The sequence below is a fragment of the Myodes glareolus genome, chromosome 3 (genome assembly GCF_982192425.1).
Source record: "Myodes glareolus chromosome 3, mMyoGla1.1, whole genome shotgun sequence".
Lineage (NCBI taxonomy): Eukaryota > Metazoa > Chordata > Mammalia > Rodentia > Cricetidae > Myodes > Myodes glareolus.
The window spans coordinates 64839385-64856571 of NC_142028.1; the positions used below are offsets into that span (position 1 = coordinate 64839385).

Consider the following 17187-nt stretch of genomic DNA (forward strand, 5'->3'; position numbering starts at 1 on the left):
CAGGATATGATGGATGATATCTGTCAGGAGCAGTTTCTAGAACTGTCCTACTTGAATGGAGTTCCTGAACCCTCTCGTGGTCGTGGGGTACCAGTGAGAGGACGAGGAGCTGCCCCACCTCCCCCACCTGTTCCCAGGTAAAGAATAGTTGAAAAGGAAATATAAATGTGACTGCTGGTAGTCTTCTTAGTTCTATCTAGATCAGGAGACTTCAGGGTTTGTATGGTATATCAAGTATAGAATTCTAGATCTTAGCAGTTTGACCATAGACAAGTGTTACAGTGCTACTGAAACGTTGGAGCTTCTAATTTTGGACAGTCCTAGCATTTAAAAAAATTTTTTTTATGTATTATTTGTGAACTTTGGTGGGGATATGTAGGTGTGGAAGTTAGAGGATAAGGAATAGGAGTCCTATCATGTGGGTCTTAGGGATTGCACTCAGGTTGTCAGTCTTAATCAGCTGTGTGCTTACCCACAAAGCCATCTCACTGGCCCCCTAGTTGTTTTTTCCACTATGTAGTCCTATGTAGCCTTCACTGACCTGGAACTTGCTATATAGACCAGGGCAGTCTGAAACTCAAGAGAGATCTCCTATTTCTGCCTCCTAAGTGCTGTGACTAAAGTCATAAGCTACCAAACCTGGCTATCTGGTATGACTTCAGAATTTTACACTTTAACATTTATGCAATATTCAGATAGTCTAGACTTGCCTGAGGTACTGTGATCTACTATTGCACCCAGAGAATCTGCTAGTTGAGGTTCTCTCACATGTATATTATTACATGTGTGCTTCAAAATCTAGTTTAGGGTTGGAGATGAGCCTCATTGGTAGACTGCTTGCCTAGCATACATGAATCTCTGAGTTTGATCCCTGGTACTTCACAAACAGGCTGTGGTGAAACACCATTGTAATTCCAGTACCTGGGCAGTAAAGGCTAGAAGTGCAAGAAAGTCATCTTCAACTACATAGTTTGTTGAAGACCATACTGGATTATATGAAACCCTATCCCCAAAAAAGGAAAGGAAAGGTAAAAAAGACAGGGCAAAGCAAGAGATACAGTCTCTGGCTTATCAAGTGTGGCCACAGAGCCTCCCTTTAAGAAATATAATCAGAAATATAAATTAGCTGTCATATACCTTTAATCCCAAGACTCTAGAGGCATTGCCACTTGGATTTGTATGAGTTCTAGGCTAGCCAGAGCAACAAGGGATACCTTGTCTCAAATAAGTGAGCAAGTATGTATAAAGTACAAAATCTTTTTAGCTCTATAATTCATGAACAACCCTGAACATGAATATGACTTAATTATTAAAAGCTCAAATTAATACAAATTTTCTTTTTGTAGAGGTCGTGGTGTTGGACCACCTCGAGGGGCTTTGGTTCGTGGGACCCCAGTGAGAGGCTCCATTACCAGAGGTGCCACTGTGACTCGAGGAGTGCCACCTCCACCCACTGTGAGAGGTGCCCCAACACCAAGAGCTCGGACCGCAGGCATCCAGAGAATACCTTTACCTCCACCACCTGCACCAGAAACTTACGAAGACTATGTAAGAATGTTTTGAACAATGTGTCATTTCCTTCATACCTAGGTTGCCAGGAAAAGTTGAGTGTCTTATCCATGTGTGTAGGTAGAAACAGTACCTGCATTCTTGTTACGTTGATTTTGAACTATGAGATGATTTTTCTTCTATTTTACTTTCATTATTGCTATAAGGTAAATGAGAAGTTGTGGTTTGACATACAGAATTTTACTAAGAGGTTGTTGTTTGTAATGCTAAATTACATTTGATTTTTGTTTTGTCTTTTTTCACTCTTCTGCAGTGGATCTTAATTTTTTTTAAAGATTTATTTATTTATTATGTGCACAATGTTCAGCCTCCATGTATGCCTGCAGGCCAGAAGAGGGCGCCAGACCTCCGGAAGAGCAGTCAGTGCTCTTAACCTCTTAGTCCAGCCCGGATCTTAATATTTTTGAGAAAATTTTCATGGCCTGTTCATTCAGAAGCTCATGATTTCCCCCGCAATGGGTTGTAATTATCTTCTCTATTATATGTAATTCTGACCTAATTTATTTGTTACAGGGATATGATGATACATATGCAGAACAGAGTTATGAAGGATATGAAGGCTATTACAGCCAGAGCCAAGGGTGAGTCAATAGTTATACTATATAGAGTCCTAGATAGATGGTGGGTGGAGTTGGAGGAACTAAAGATTTGGGCAAATACCAAACTCTGGAGTAGTCTGACTTAACATTTTGAAGGTATTGTATTGCCTCTGCTTTTGACAGCTTGAAGGCATATAGGTGGGCCTGCAAATTTGGATAACTGCATTTTATATAGTTTAATAGTTTAGGATTTGGGGCTAATTGATGAAAAATTCCTGAGCTATGGCTATATCGAAGCATTGAGAAAAATGCCATTAAGTAATTCTTTTATTAAGAAATAATAATTTCTTAATTATGGGAGAAAGTAGCTCGGTTGGTAGGTAGGCTGTGCCTGCCTTGCGTGTGTGAAGTCCTTAGTTTGATTTCAGCATGGGACCATAGTTCAAGAACAGCCTGGGATACAGAAGGCTTTGTCTTATTACAGACAAATCAACTCACCCCACCCACACTGGAGATGGGTTTAGTCATAAGAACAAGCTAGAAACTTAACCTAGGTGTTTTGTTTTTGTTTTTAATTCCTTTAAAGCACAGCTTTCAGTATGCGTGTGTGTGTATGTATGTATGTATGTATGTATATATACCTTGTTTGTCTCAGGCATCTATAATAGGGACAAAACAAGCCTTTTCTAATTCTCTTCCGGTGAGCTATATGAATACATATATGATCATTATATTGCAAGAATCTGATATTTGTTTTTGTTCTTGCTATACTTAACCAGACTTTTTGGTAAATACATGGTTTATGCATGTTTTGTAAATATTGGGGTGGTTGGGGTGGGACAGAACATATATTTCCCCCTATTTTATAGATAATAAACTCCCCAGATATGGGATATTTGAAAGAATGCTAAAAAGCCAAAGCTTTTAATGTTCTTTTTTTTTTTTTTTTTTTTTTTTGGCTTTCCAGGGAGTCAGAATATTATGATTATGGACATGGGGAGGTTCAAGATTCTTATGAAGCTTATGGTATGTTTTTATTTCTGTGCTGGGGTAAAATGTACAAGTAAGTGTCTGGAAAAATACTGGCTGATGGATTCTTGGAAGTCAGGCAGTCACACCTAAGGAACAATAGAAGCTTGCCGCATTGGTAAATGGAACGTTGAGAGTTCTTAAGTTTTATGGTGCTACGTGTCTTGGACTCAGATCTATCTTAGCTGGATTGGTATACTTCTCAGAGGGTGCTGGTTTCTGTTAGGTAGGACATGCTTAACCCAGAGCTGGTTTTGGACCTTTTGCTACTGAAGCCTTGGTTATGTTGAGAGATAGAAGAACTTACTTTTGTAATTCTACTCTCCTGCCCCTCCCTCATCTAAAGAAGAAAAAAATAATAAATTTACTGAAAATAATACTAAGCGTTGAAGAAAATGCCAGCTGAAAGCAGCTCATTACAGCAGATTAGATGGCAAAGTAGTACTGGTTAGAATCAAATCAGAGACTTCAGGGGAGCTAAGTCACATCAGTAGTAGCACCAAACTCCTTCCTAGTTGGAAGATGTCTCAAGTCAAATTTCTTCCTCTTTAAAAAAAATTTCTTTTTATTCATTTTATCTCACCTATCTCAGGCAGTTCTGAATTATGTGACTGATGATGACCTTGATTTTCCGATTCCTCTGCTGGGATTGCAGCTTGTTCTACCATGTTTGGTTTTATGGAGTATCTAGGGATGGAACTCAATACTTCTTGTCGGCTAGACAAATACTCGTATCACCAGAGTTTCATCCCCAGTCCTCAGCTCAGTTACTGATCGCATAAAGCAGTTCAGGCTGGGAAGGTAGCAAAACCCAAGCTGACTTCCCTGAGGTTTGGTTGAAAACACATTGCTTAGTTGTGTCTTTAAGAGCTAATTATGGCTTTGCGCTAATGGGTCTCTGAGGATATTTGTATGCAGTGAGAGCAGTCTTCATAAACAGAGGGCTTCTGCATCCGTGAGGAATTCTGCAGAGGGTTTTAGCTGCTAACTGTTCGAACTATCTTAAAACCAGGCGGTGGTGGCACACACCTTTAATCCCAGCACCCAGGAGGCAGAGACAGGTAGATCTCTCTGAGTTCGATGCTAGCTTGGTCTACAGAGGGAGTTCTAGGAAATCAGGGCAGAGAAAACATTCTGAAAAAAATAAAACAAAACAAAAATCAACAACAAGAAAAGATACTCTGCAGAGAGTTAGAAAAAGGAATCTAGTGGGTCCTCTCATAAAACACTAAACTTAACCTATTGGCATGATATGGCCAATTAGATCCTGATCCCCAAAAAACATTTTTTATCAGTTTTAGCTAATTTAGCACTGCACTATTGCCATAGTAACATTGTAGCATTGTTTAGAACATTGTTTGGAACATTGTGGCTCACTATTTCCCTCTATCAGTGAGGCAATACGGAGTTTTTATATGTGTCTGACAAAACTGTATTTCTATTCTGCTGGAGAAAAGACCGAACTAAAGAGGCTGAGACTCAGCCTGGTGGCTCATGCCTGTCTTAGCAGTTGGAAAGGAAGTAGACAGAGGAAGATCAGAAACTCAAGGTCGTTGTCCCCGATATACCAGATTTGAAAGCAGTGTGAACTACATGAGATCCTGGTTCAAAGAAAAAGGGAGAGGTGCAAACTGCATCCCAGGCACTTAAGACTAAGGCAGTAGAATTGTGAGTTTTAAATCAGTTTAAGCTACATACTGACTTCAAATCTGTTCTAAGATGAGATACATATTGAGATGGTGTCTCTAAAAGTAGACAGGCTATTATTCTTGTGTTCCTGGTATGCTTTTGCCGTGATCAGTGTGTTGTGGTATGTGCCTTTCTAAAGAGAATTAGAAGCATAAACTTTTCTGTTTGTACCTAGGAGCATCTTGCAAATAGATGGGCCTTGCATATTGTACTAGGAGCATAGGTAGAATTCTATGTAATTTTTGTTCCATACAGAAAAGTAAGACCTGTAGTAATGTACCTAGTATTTACATGTAGGTATGAGTTGGCACTGCACAGGTGAGGAAATTAGTGTGAAGAATAAGAGGTCATCTGTAGAAGTAAAGTGTTCATCTCAGGCTTCACTGTCACCAAAAAAAAAAAGAAAAGAAAAGAAAAAACCTTTTGAGATTGTTAGCACTTGTCAGAGAAAAGAACTAAAAATTCTTAGCAGAGAATTATCCCCTAATGTTTGAGTTCCATGTCATGGTAGAGGGTTTCATTTAATGTAGCCTTTTTTGTTTCTGTAGAACCAGAGTACGTTTTTCCACAGTGAAACCTGTCTTGCTCTTGCTTTGAAAGGAGCTACCTGCAAAGTGAAAAACTTGTTCAGATGTTTTTCATGTTAACTGAGGAATGAGTGCCAGATGGTTTTGGGAACAGGAATGGTCATTGCAGACTCCCTGAAATTAATGACTTCTTTACTGCCTCAGACTGTGTTGCATTTATCCAGGTTTTGAGACTGGGCATCACTCATGTTGCTTGTGGACAATGATAAGAGAACTGTATAGTAAAAGTTAGCATTTTCTGAATTACTCCCTTTTGTTTTCTACTCAAAATGGTAGGAAATTACCCATGCTTGTCAAGGAAGGCCAAGTAAAAAGGAGAGCAAGGAACACCAGGAATATATCAAGATAGTAGAAGACAAACAATATTGTTGGTGATACATACCTGATGTTGACCTACCCTGGTTATGCAAAAAAAAAAAAAAAAATGGGCCCATGGTTTATAAACTGTTTTTGTTTTTCCACAGGACAAGATGACTGGAATGGGACCAGGCCATCACTGAAGGCCCCCCCAGCTAGGCCAGTGAAGGGATCATACAGAGAGCACCCATATGGACGTTATTAAAAACAAACAGGAGGGGAAAATATCAGTTATGAGCAAAGTTGTTACTGATTTCTTGTATCCCAGGATTCCTGTTGCTTTACCCACAACAGACAAGTAATTGTCTAAGTGTTTTTCTTTGTGGTCCCTTTCTTTTCCCCACCTTCCTCCATTCTTAACTCTGCATTCTGGCTTCTGTATGTAGTATTTTAAAATGAGTTAAAATAGATTTAGGATATTGAATTAATTTTTTAAGTGTGTAGATGCTTTTTTTCTTTGTTGTTTAAATATAAACAGTGTACCTTTTATAATAAAAAAAGAAGTTGAGTAAAAAAAAACACAAACATGTTAGTTTCAAAAGTGGCATTGCTTGCTTAAAGGTTCTGAAGTAAAGGCTTGTTAACTTTTTCTTAGTTTTGATTTGAGGCACCCCGTAAAGTCATAGTTGCAGAATCCCAAACTAGGCTACATTTCAAAATTCAGGGCTGCTTAAGATGTAAAATCACAATGTTAACGGCAGTAGGCACCACCATGTAAAAGTGAGCTCAGACGTCTCTAAAACATTTCCTTTAAAAGCACATGGCGGTTGAATCTTAAGGTTAAATTTTAATACGAAAGATCCTCATGAAATAAATAGTTGATGCAATTTTTAACGTTAATTGACTTAAAACAACAACAAAATTAGGTTTGTAAAACTGACTTTTTCTTTACGTGGGTTTTGAAATCTAGCCCCAGACATACAGTGTTGAGAGATACTTAGTGGGGGTAGGGGGTAGAGTTTGACTAAGAATGATGGGGGAGAGGAGCTGACCACTTAAATGGAATTTGATGTAACACTTTTTAGCCACAATCTTTTCAGTAATAGTACTGATAATCAAATTTTCAGTATTTAAAATGTCAGAGTATTTTGTCCATTTGAGATTCTGCACTCCATGAAAAACTCACTTGGACACTGGGGCCAAAAGCTGATGATGTTCATTAAATTGACCATTGTCAATTTTGAGCTGTTCCCAAGGTAGTCAAGTATGTCTCAACACTAGCATGATATAAAAAGGGACACTGCAGCTGAATGAAAAAGGAATCAAAATCCACTTTGTACATAAGTTAAAGTCCTAATGGATTTGTACCGTCCTCCCATTTTGTTCTCGGAAGATTAAATGATACATGTGTTAAGTCTGCCTAAATAGGTAGCTTAAACTTATGTCAAAATGTCTGCAGCAGTTTGTCAATAAAGTTTAGTCCTTTTTTAATCAAAGTAAATGTGATGAATTGTCATTTTTGGGGGTGGACAATAAAATAGTTTTCTCTTTCACATAAACTTAAATTAACTCTAAAGTTAATGGGCTTGTTAAAAGTTGGAGACATTCTTAAAAGTGGTGGTGGGGATTTTGTTTTAAGTTTACCAAAAAAAAGTTTATGAGTTGTTAAGTTTTAGTTTAAAAAGAACCAAAGCTTTTTCACCCCCTGGAAGTTGTTGAAAGCAGTTTTATCCAATCCTATCACAAAATTAATTTTTAGAGAGAAAAACCCAGCTGACTAAATCAGATTGGTTTTCATGTAAAGGTATAATACATACTTTAAGTGCCAGCCATCCTAGCTTGCACCTTCTGTAGAACCCTTAGGTGGCCTTAAAAAATGACACCAAATCTCTGGACTCAGACATTGATTTCACTTGCGTTCAGATACCACAATTCAGTAAAACCTGGGTGCCCTTGAGGGTTTCCCTTCCAATTCTAGAGATGCTGTTAACAATTCAGCTGGCTCGGGGCAGGAGCTGGTATGGTAGGCTGGTCCTGAACTCCCTCCCACAAGACTGCATGTAAGAAAATGGAATGGTTGGCTCTGTTTCACTCTAAATTTCCAGGGACCTCATTCCTTACCTAGGAGCCACATAAACTGCTCGGGGGTGAAAAATCCTGTGTCAAGTGCCAAGCTGCCTGTAGCAGTGCATGATGGGCATTTTTGTTTCTTTAAAACACACCAACAAAAAATGTATTTATAGATTGTGATAAAGTGTAAATAACTGAATTTTCAACCATGGTTTGAAGTCAGCTTTCAGGGCATTATGTCTTGTTTTGATGAAAAGAGATCACTCTATACCCCCCTTTTTAAAGGAAAATTATCGCAAGAGAATCAGGATGTGTAAAGCTAACATGCATCGCAAAAAACCAAAGGTAACCTAAATGTCTGATTTTAATAGCACATATTTCTCTTTTATATAAACTGTGACAGCAACTTGCATAAACAATTCTTTAGTTGTTAATTTTAATGTTAAAACTTTGCAAAAATTGTTTAAAAATAGCTGTAAAAAGAAAAACCATATGCTGCCACATAAATTCTCCATAACTCTTAATAATCCTGCCCATCACAAGTGAACTGTAATGTAACCTGGGCACAAAGTCTGACATCTTAAATGACACATTGTAAAATTTCAATGACTGTAGATGAGAAGACCTGCTGCACCCCAGAGTAAAGCTTTCTGCTCAGCTGTTTTAAAATATATAAGGATGAACCCCCTAAGACACCGTATCTATTTACAGTGCAATGTTATTTAAATTTTCTGAAAAGTTGCATGTTTCTTTCCTGTAGTGTGTAAACTGCATGCAGGATCTCTCTCTGATTTTGTATATCTTTACAGCTTCTTCTAAAGACTCATCCCTGATTTCTCAATTTTCAGGTGACTGAAAATTCCTGAGGCTTTTCCTGGAATAGAATGGGTATCGAAGACCCATGTCAGGTATGTTAAGGTGGTTTTCGTTGAGGATGGTAGATGTGTCGTGATGGCAAAGCAGTAGTGCTAGGAGGTTAACAGGTCGGTCTTTCCTAAACTCGCTTCTACCATACTAATCACACTTCTGTGTCAGCTTACCGAACTTAATGGGTATGTGCGATAGTTAAGACAAGCCCGTGTCCAGGTGGTGGTGGCGCACACCTTTAATCCCAGCCTTCTGGAGGCAGAGGCAGGCAGATCTCTAAGTTTGAGGCCAGCCTGGTCTACAGAACCACCTGAGTGTGGGGATCAAAGGCATGCACCACCATGCCCAGCACTTGTATAACTGAGTCCTCGAGTTAATCAACTCTACATGCAAAAAAAAAGAAACTAAAATTCGTGGCACCCTATTCAGTGTTATACATAATAAATATTAGTGTTCTTTTCTTTAGAATCTTTTTAATTCGGCTTTAACTCTGATTGGCAGAGTTGAGGACTTTTAGCCTTCCTGTTCTTGAAGACATTGAGGCGCTAGCTCCCACAGTTTTCCCTTTGCTTCTGAATCATTTGTTATAGTGTAGTTAGGCAAACCAAAGGTGTGTCTGGGTCCTTGAGAGTGAAGCTTGACTTCTTAGAGCTGTTTCCTCCAGGTCCTATCTCCGTGCTGGTATTTTCTGATTACTGGATACTTACAAAGGGCAACAAATACAGAATGTTGTTCTGAACACCCTGAAATTTGATGTTTGTCATGTGACTGGCCTGAAATTTAGATGAGGAATCCCTAATTCAAAGAGTTTAAGAACTAGAGAGGTGGCTCAGAAAGGTTCTGGTTCCCAACATCCACATGGTAGTTCACAGCTATCTGAAACTCCACTTCAAAGGGATCTGAGTCTCTTGACCACCATGGGCACCAGAAGCACAAGTAGTGCATATATACATGTAGCCAAAATGCGTATAAAATTAAGACTTTACTCTCTAGGGTAGTCTTCTGACCCCCACAGGCGCTAGGCATGCCCATGGTATACATGTGTATATATAGGCAAAACACTCATACATGTTAAAATCTTTAAAAAAAAATATGTAATATAAGCCAGACAGTGGTGGTGCAAGCTTTAATCCCAACACTTGGGAGGCAGAGGTACGCAGATTCTTGAGTTCAAGGCCAACCTTGTTTACCTAGTGAGTTCCAGGACAGGCAGGGTTACACAGAGAAATCCTGTCTCAACAAAACAAAGTTGTGTGTGTGTGTGTGTGTGTGTGTGTGTGTGTGTACATGTGTCTATTAAAGGAGGAGTTGGTTGGGTCATTCTAGTGTCACTGAGTACGTCTGCATAGCACAGTTGTGAGGTGCTAGGTAGGTGGTTATAATGTCCTGTGAACTACATTGCATTCTACTAAGAACGCTATTGTAGCTCTCCTGAAGTTCAAAAGCTAAACTCAAACACGCCCGTTTACCGTTTACATACATGATGACAAGTAATACTAAGAACACACCTTTCCTAGTCTAAACATGCAGCAATTATTCAAAGAGTCACAGTTTATTCAGTTTTGCACTCTGTCCCTCAGTTGCTACCCACTGCTCCAGGTAAGAATGAATTTAAGGATGCCCCAGTAGTTGCAAGGCCATTGTGGTTGCCAACAATAAAGTCAAGTCAGACTATTTTCTGATTAAAAAAGAGCAGGAGCCTGATAAAATTCAGCTTTCTTTCATATAGAAATGGAGAATGTATCTGAGCCAAGCGAGTAGGTTTGTGGGAGATATATGTGGTATTAAATGTTTGGCTTACAGGTTTTGAAGCTCTGTGGTCCGCAAGCTTGATCCAGAGAACACTTGTGGATAAGTGTGCATACAGTGGGAATGTGCTTCTTCACTTGGGTTACATGAACTTCCCAAGCGATGTGAACAAATGTCTACCCAGATGGGGCACTGGTGACAGTAATGGTTCTGCAAAGCCAACTTGCAAAAACAGTTCGTTTACAGCATATGTTTGAAGAGTTACTTACAGTAGTAGTTGACCCCAAATTGTTCTCATTACCAAAGGCTGAACCCAGCATAGGTAACAGCTTTCCCACAGCTGCATAAGATTCTCTTTAGATTGGTATAGCTGGGAAAGAATTACAGCTGACAGGAATGCACTAGAAGGAGTGGCTGAGGTCTCAGGTGTACATCTGCTGACCTCCCACCCCCTCTTCCTTTTAGGGATGACTGTCAACAAGTCTGAAGTTAGGGTGCTCACAGGTGTTTGCAGTTGCTTCTGATTATGATGGTGATAGCGGGTAGACTTCCAGAACACCTTGATGTTACCATGTACTCTGTGCACACCCACACTTTGTATTTGAACTGGGATATAGTCAGCAGTCGAGTGCCCTAGATTTGACTCCTGGAACCATCAGTAGGAATTAGAGCTGGGCATGATATCACACACACTTGGGAGGCTGAGTCAGAAGAATCACAAATTCCAGGCCAGCCTGAACTTTTTATTAAGGGAAGGTGGAATGTCAAGATGGCTCATTGGGTAGATGCAGCCAAACCTGCTGAGTAATTTAATCCCCAGGACCCACATGGTAGTAGAGAACAAACTCTTACAAGTTGTACTTTAACATCCATCTGTGTAATGGTCTGTAAGCATCCACATAGCACAATAATTAGTTAGGTGTAATATTTTTCTGAGTTAGAAGGGGAAAGTGAAAAGAGCAGAGTTAGTGAGTGTGGCTAAGGGAGAAGATAACTTCTGTTGCAGTAGCTTCTCTAGAAGTTCATAGAGATCTACCTGCCTCTGCCTCCAAAGTGCTGGGGTTAAAGATGTGCTCTGTGGGAAACTCAAATTTAAATGCAGGTGGTTCTTTGAGACCAGCCTGGGCTACAAAGCCAGAGCCAGGACAGCCAAAAAACCCAAAACTGCAAACAGCCAAGCAGTGGTGGCACATACCTTTAATATCACCGCTTGGGAGGCAAAGGCAGGTGAATCTCCGAGTCCAAGGTCAACCTGGTCTACAGAGTGAGTTCTGGGACAGCCAGGACTACAAAAAAAACCTCTGTCTGGGGGGTGAGGGGTAAGCGTGCAAAGAAACAACTGCTGTGTAAGTGACAGAATCGTCCCTTTTACATGATAATGTAACATTTCTGAAGTGAGGCCCTGGTCACCACTCTTTGCCCTGGTTTTTCTAGTGAAGCAGACACCATCTCACTAATGTATGTCTATGGAGGTTTTAGGACAACTTGGTAGAGTTGGCTCTTTCTCCTGCCTATACATGGGTTCATGGGATTGAACTCAAGTCACCAGCCTTGCACTGCAGACATCTTTACCCACTGAGCCATCTCACTGGCTCCCTAGTTTCTTTATACATAATGAAACTTCAACCTCAGAAAATAGCAGTGACATTTAGAAAGACTTTGACCTACCAGCTAAAGCCATTTTGGAGAACCTGTCATTCTTTTTCCTGGAAGTAGACTTCCTCTGCTAGGACATTATCACAGATATTTGCTAAAGCCTGTGTGCCTTTCCGCTTGCTGTTCTGCATCACAGATCTTCATCTTTTTATCATAACTGCCTTCAAGAAACTCGTCTGACTGGAGAGGCTAAGACCTATATAGTTACAGTATTCTTCTCCTACACAGAGTACTAGGAAGCCTGGAGTTGCTGAGAGGCCTCAGGAATACCAGAGGAGACGGTGAAACTTAGGTTCATTAAAGGATGACTAAAAATTTACCATGTTAAGACAGAAAACATAATACCTTGTATGGCTTTGAATAGGTGAATTTTTAAGTTCTGCCATTTCCTAAGCAAGTTTTTAGAACTCTAGTTGAGTTTTCGTCCAAGTCCCCATTTTACTGTAACTTAATGAACAACTATATGTAAAACAAGGGCTGGTGATAGAGCTCAGTTGGTGGAGTGCTTGGCTGGCTACATGAAGCCGTTGATCCTTAGCACCACATAAATTGGGCATGTTGACAATACAGCTGTAAATACAAGAGTAGGTTAGGGCTGAGTTTGAAAAGTTGAAATTTAAGAAAATAAAATGTTTAAGGTCTTAGTACTGAGTTTTTAGAGCCACACATGTTTGACAATTATGCTAGAAAGGTAGGGAGAAGGAGAAGCCTTAAAGTGCTACCACGTTAGTCTGGCGGTGGTGCCGCACGCCTTTAATCCCAGCACTCTGGAGGCAGAGGCAAGTGGATCTCTGAGTTCAGGGCCAGCCTCTTCTACAAGAGCAAGTTTCAGGACAGGCTTCAAAGCTAGAGAAACCCTGTCAAAAAAAAAAAAAAAAGTGGAGAATACAAGGGATGGATCCTCTCCCCTCATCTTGTCTTCTCTTGCCTGAAGTCGTATTTGCTCCTGTTTTACAAGAAGGAGAACCTTTCCTCTCCCACCAGGTATTTTTGCTGAGTAAGGGTGGGATCTTTGCACTTGGCCATATGTTTGTAGTCTCCTAGTGTTCTGTGCTTTTTGTTTACTTGTGAGTGAGAAGCCATGTATCCCAGGCTAACCTTGAACTTCTGATCCCCCTATTTCAACCTCCCAAGTGCCAGGTATTTGGTGCTGGTGTTTGAACTCAGCGCCTCATGCATGCTAGGCAGGCACTCTGCCAGCCAAGCTACAGCCTCACCTCCTGTCTAAAAGGACCTGAGGTTGGGATGATCTTTTTTTTCTTTTCTTTTCTTTTCTTTTTTTTTTTGTTTTTCTGAGCCAGGGTTTTACTATTTAGCTTTGACCTGGAGCTCACTAAATAAACCAGGCTGGCCTCATTCACAGCCTGGCTGCCTCTGCCTGGGGGCTTATGGGCCTGTGCTACCACACCTGTCACTTATGTCAGAGTCTTGAGTCTCTTCTAGTAGAGACTCTGGATGGGTCGTTAAAGCTTTGTTAGCTACCCCATTATCATCATCATCATTATTACTATTTTGATTTTTTTGAGACAAAGTCTCACTGTGCAGCCCTGGCTGTTCTGGAACTCATGTCGACCAGGCTAGCCTCACAGAGATCCACCTGCCCCTGTCTTCTGACAGATCTGAAATCATTCGCCACTATTTGAAGTTTTCTTCCATTTGAAGTTTTCAATTCTGCTAATTGCTGGGAGTATGTATCAGCATCCCGTATAGTTTTCACAATTGACAATGTGAGGCTAGGATTATTACTGATAGATAGCATGCCACACTATATGATGCTAGTCGAGCCTTCTTCCAGGTGTAGTGGTTTAGAGGATGACAGCATTGAAGAGCTAAAAACCAAGCCCAAGTTGTAAGACCCCTGCTTCACTGTTGTGTTCTGGACTCTTGTAATTTGAGTAGTAACAAAATCAATCTGTTCCCTGAAAGGTGCTCCCAACCTTGGGGGTTTAGAATTCATGCTTCTGACTTTGCTTTTAGATTCCTGAAGTTAAAAGATTTGAATTCTTACAAATTTACAGCCTCTGTAGACTCAGAAATACTCTTGCATGGCCAGATTAATAGTCATTGCATGCTTAACGCTAGCACACATCTGATGAATATTTAATAGCGTCTAACAGACAGGCTAGAAACAGCTGTATGAGACAGCAGCTGTTGGGGGGAGGGGAGGACGTGCACTACACTGCCTAATTACCCATTCTTTTGTTTCCAGGCTTATAGAAAAATCTGTCTTTTCTACGCCCTTTAGCAGCAAAGTATTATGGTGGTGAACACTCCATTTTGGACCAGTTGGGGCTAATTAACAATTTTCCATACCCTGGACTGATGGTGTCTTCTTTAACATTTAGGGTCAAGTACACATTCTCATCTAGTACTTTGCTAACTGCATCTCTCCTACAGGAGAAAGGCTTTTTGTGCTATCTTAACAGCTGTGGTCCCTAGCACTCAGCAGACAGAAGCGAGAGATGAAAGGCCAGCATTTACTACACAGCAGGACCCTGTCTATAGACAGATATGCTGACTGACTTGTGTCAGGCAGGTACTTAAATTTCATGGGTAGGAAGAGTGTAAATAAATAGCCAGGCATGGTGGTACATGCCTGTGATCCCAGCACTCAAGAGGTAGAGGCAGTAGATGAAACTTTCAAGGGTTGCCTTCATTAAGTAGTTAATTTAAGTTCAGCCTAGGCTGCAGAATGAGACCTTGTTTTAAACAAATTTTCCCCTGGAAAAATCCATAGTCTTAGCTTCTGGTCTGAAAAGCAAGTTCTGGGACAGCCAGGACTGTTAAACAAAGAAACCCTGTCACAAGAAAAAGGAAAAAGCAGTAGCTGGGCTGGAAAGATAGCTCAGCTTTGGTTTCCGATAGTTCTGTGCACTAGCTCGCAGCCACCTATAGCTCTGACACTGGGGAATGCCATGTCTCTGACCTCCAAAAACATCTGCTCTCAGGAGCACACGCACCCTCACATATGCATATAATTTTAAAAATATTGAGGACTTTTACATAACATCAGGTCCCTGCCCTGTGTCCAGGCATAAGATGTGTCCTCTGTGGCTGATCCTGGGTTTGAGGGACAGGGATGAACTCGTCTATGAGGCAGATGAGATGGACTCTTGGACCTAAAATTTAACTTTCTCTTTTTTTTCCAAGAGTTTTTAAAATCGGCCTTTTGGGGGGGGGGGGGGTGGGAGGGGGAGTTAAGATAGGGTTTCTCTTTTGCTTTGGAGCTTATCTTGGAACTTGCCTTGTAGACCAGGCTGGCATCGAACTCACAGAGATCCGCCTGCCTCTGCTTCCCAAGTGCTGGGATTAAAGGCATGAGCCACCACCATCCAAATTTAAGCTTTTTCATGTCTGGGGAAGCCAAAGCATTTTCCTATTTAGAAAGCTGGAAATGTTGGAGTATGGTAGAGCATAACCTAAATCTCAGCACTATGGAGGTAGAAACAGACATATCTCTGAGTTCAAAGCCAAGCCTGTTCTACATAGTGAGGTCCCAGTTGGGGACTCTTGTCAAAAATAAATAAACATGAAAGCAAAGTTATAGCCTCAGGGGTTTAGTTCATTTTTCTCCAGATCACTCTGCTCACTCATATTCAAGGCTTAAGACATTACCTGACTGGCTGGAGGGATGCTCACCTGTTAAGAACACTTCCAGAGATCATGAGTTCAGTTTCCAGCACCCACATGGCAGCTCACAACCATCTATAACTGTACTCCCATGGGATCCGATGCCCTCATCTGATGTGCAAATGTTTATTTAGACAAATCACTCATATACATAAATAGATAAATCTTAAAAAGAGAGCTCACAGGGACTGTATTTTTGTCTTCTGCCCATCTGTGTGCACCTAGGAACCTGCCTGCTGAATGCAACAACTGGAGTTGAACTACAGAAATGGATGGTTGTAAGGGACGAAGCCAGACCAGATGAAGGCTGAGAAAAAAACCCCATCAGCCTCAGTTTTCTTAATTTTCCACTTTGTGTCTTTGCAGTGTCAGAGGACCCTGAATACCAGGAGCTACCCGCTGTATCGAGGCTGGCTGGGCATTTGCCGAAACGTAGAAACTCAAGAGAAGAGATCAACAATTCTGTTTCACCCTACCTCTTGATCTGATTTACTCACAGAAAGCCAGTCAGGATCTTAGGAGTCTTTAGGCCCAGAATGGAGTCCTCAGGGCTTCTGAAGACTCATTGCTAACAATTCCTCCTACTCAAAACATTTTAGTAAGAGGGCTGGGGCTGAACTTGGTAGTTGAACATTTCACTAGCATATACGAAAGACCTGGGTTCATTTCTCATCACCTCAAAAACATTTTTAAAAGACTTTTAAAAAATTGAGATGGAGCCAGGCATGGTATACACCTTTAATTTCCAAACTCAGGAGGCAAAGGCAGGCACATCCCTGAATTCTAAGCCAGCCTGGTCTGCAGAGCAAGTTAAAAGATGGCCAGGACTACATAGAATAACCCTGTCTCGAGAAGGGAGGTAAATAACAAAAAAGGACTGAATCTCTGACATGTCCCTCCGGGTCAAAACACTCAGCTCCTTGTGCCACCTATGCACCTTACTGCTTCATGTGTCCCTGTCCTGTCCCGTGTCATGCCCCCCCCCCCGCCGCCGCCCCTCACACACACTCACACACACACACACACATACACACACGTTTGTTGGAACCTTCAGCCTGGGAGTCCTTAGACTTTCCAGAGGACTCTCAGGAAAGATAGTCACTGCCTCTGAAACATTCTAAGGAAAGTCAAGAATCATTTACTTTGGACAAATGGTTTCAAATTCTGAACCTTATCTATCCTTTGTTGTTAGCACTTGTCCAAGAAGTTCTTGAAGGATGGGGCTGTTCCTGCTTCACCTTTGTATGGCATTTCTCAAGTTATCTGTCCCTGCATGAGGAGTTCAATAAAGGTTTGGTCAAGTGATGATTGGTGAATGGTTCTGATCAGCTTTGGGAGAGAGCCGAGGCCCCCACACCTGGGCAAGGGTTTTGTTCTAATGTTTCCTCTTGAGAATTTGGCAGGTCATCCACAATCTCCAGGTACCAAGATAGCCACTTGGGAGTCACAGAATTTTACAGAAAAGTTCAGAACTGAAGTCAAACATCTGGATTCAGATTTCAGCT

The 17187-nt window shown here is 40.9% G+C and overlaps 1 protein-coding gene across 1 annotated transcript in view; it reads left to right on the forward strand.

The window, feature by feature from the left end:
* Positions 1-16987, forward strand: part of Khdrbs1 (KH RNA binding domain containing, signal transduction associated 1) — a 36365-nt gene extending 19378 nt beyond the window's left edge. The window contains exons 5-11 of the mRNA XM_048434275.3: positions 4-137; positions 1347-1548; positions 2083-2150; positions 3076-3134; positions 5878-8125; positions 8629-8688; positions 16049-16987. Coding sequence (XP_048290232.1) covers positions 4-137; positions 1347-1548; positions 2083-2150; positions 3076-3134; positions 5878-5975 — 561 coding nt within the window. The 3' untranslated portion in view covers positions 5976-8125; positions 8629-8688; positions 16049-16987. The remainder of the gene's footprint in view (positions 1-3; positions 138-1346; positions 1549-2082; positions 2151-3075; positions 3135-5877; positions 8126-8628; positions 8689-16048) is intronic.
* The last annotated feature ends 200 nt before the right edge of the window (positions 16988-17187 follow it).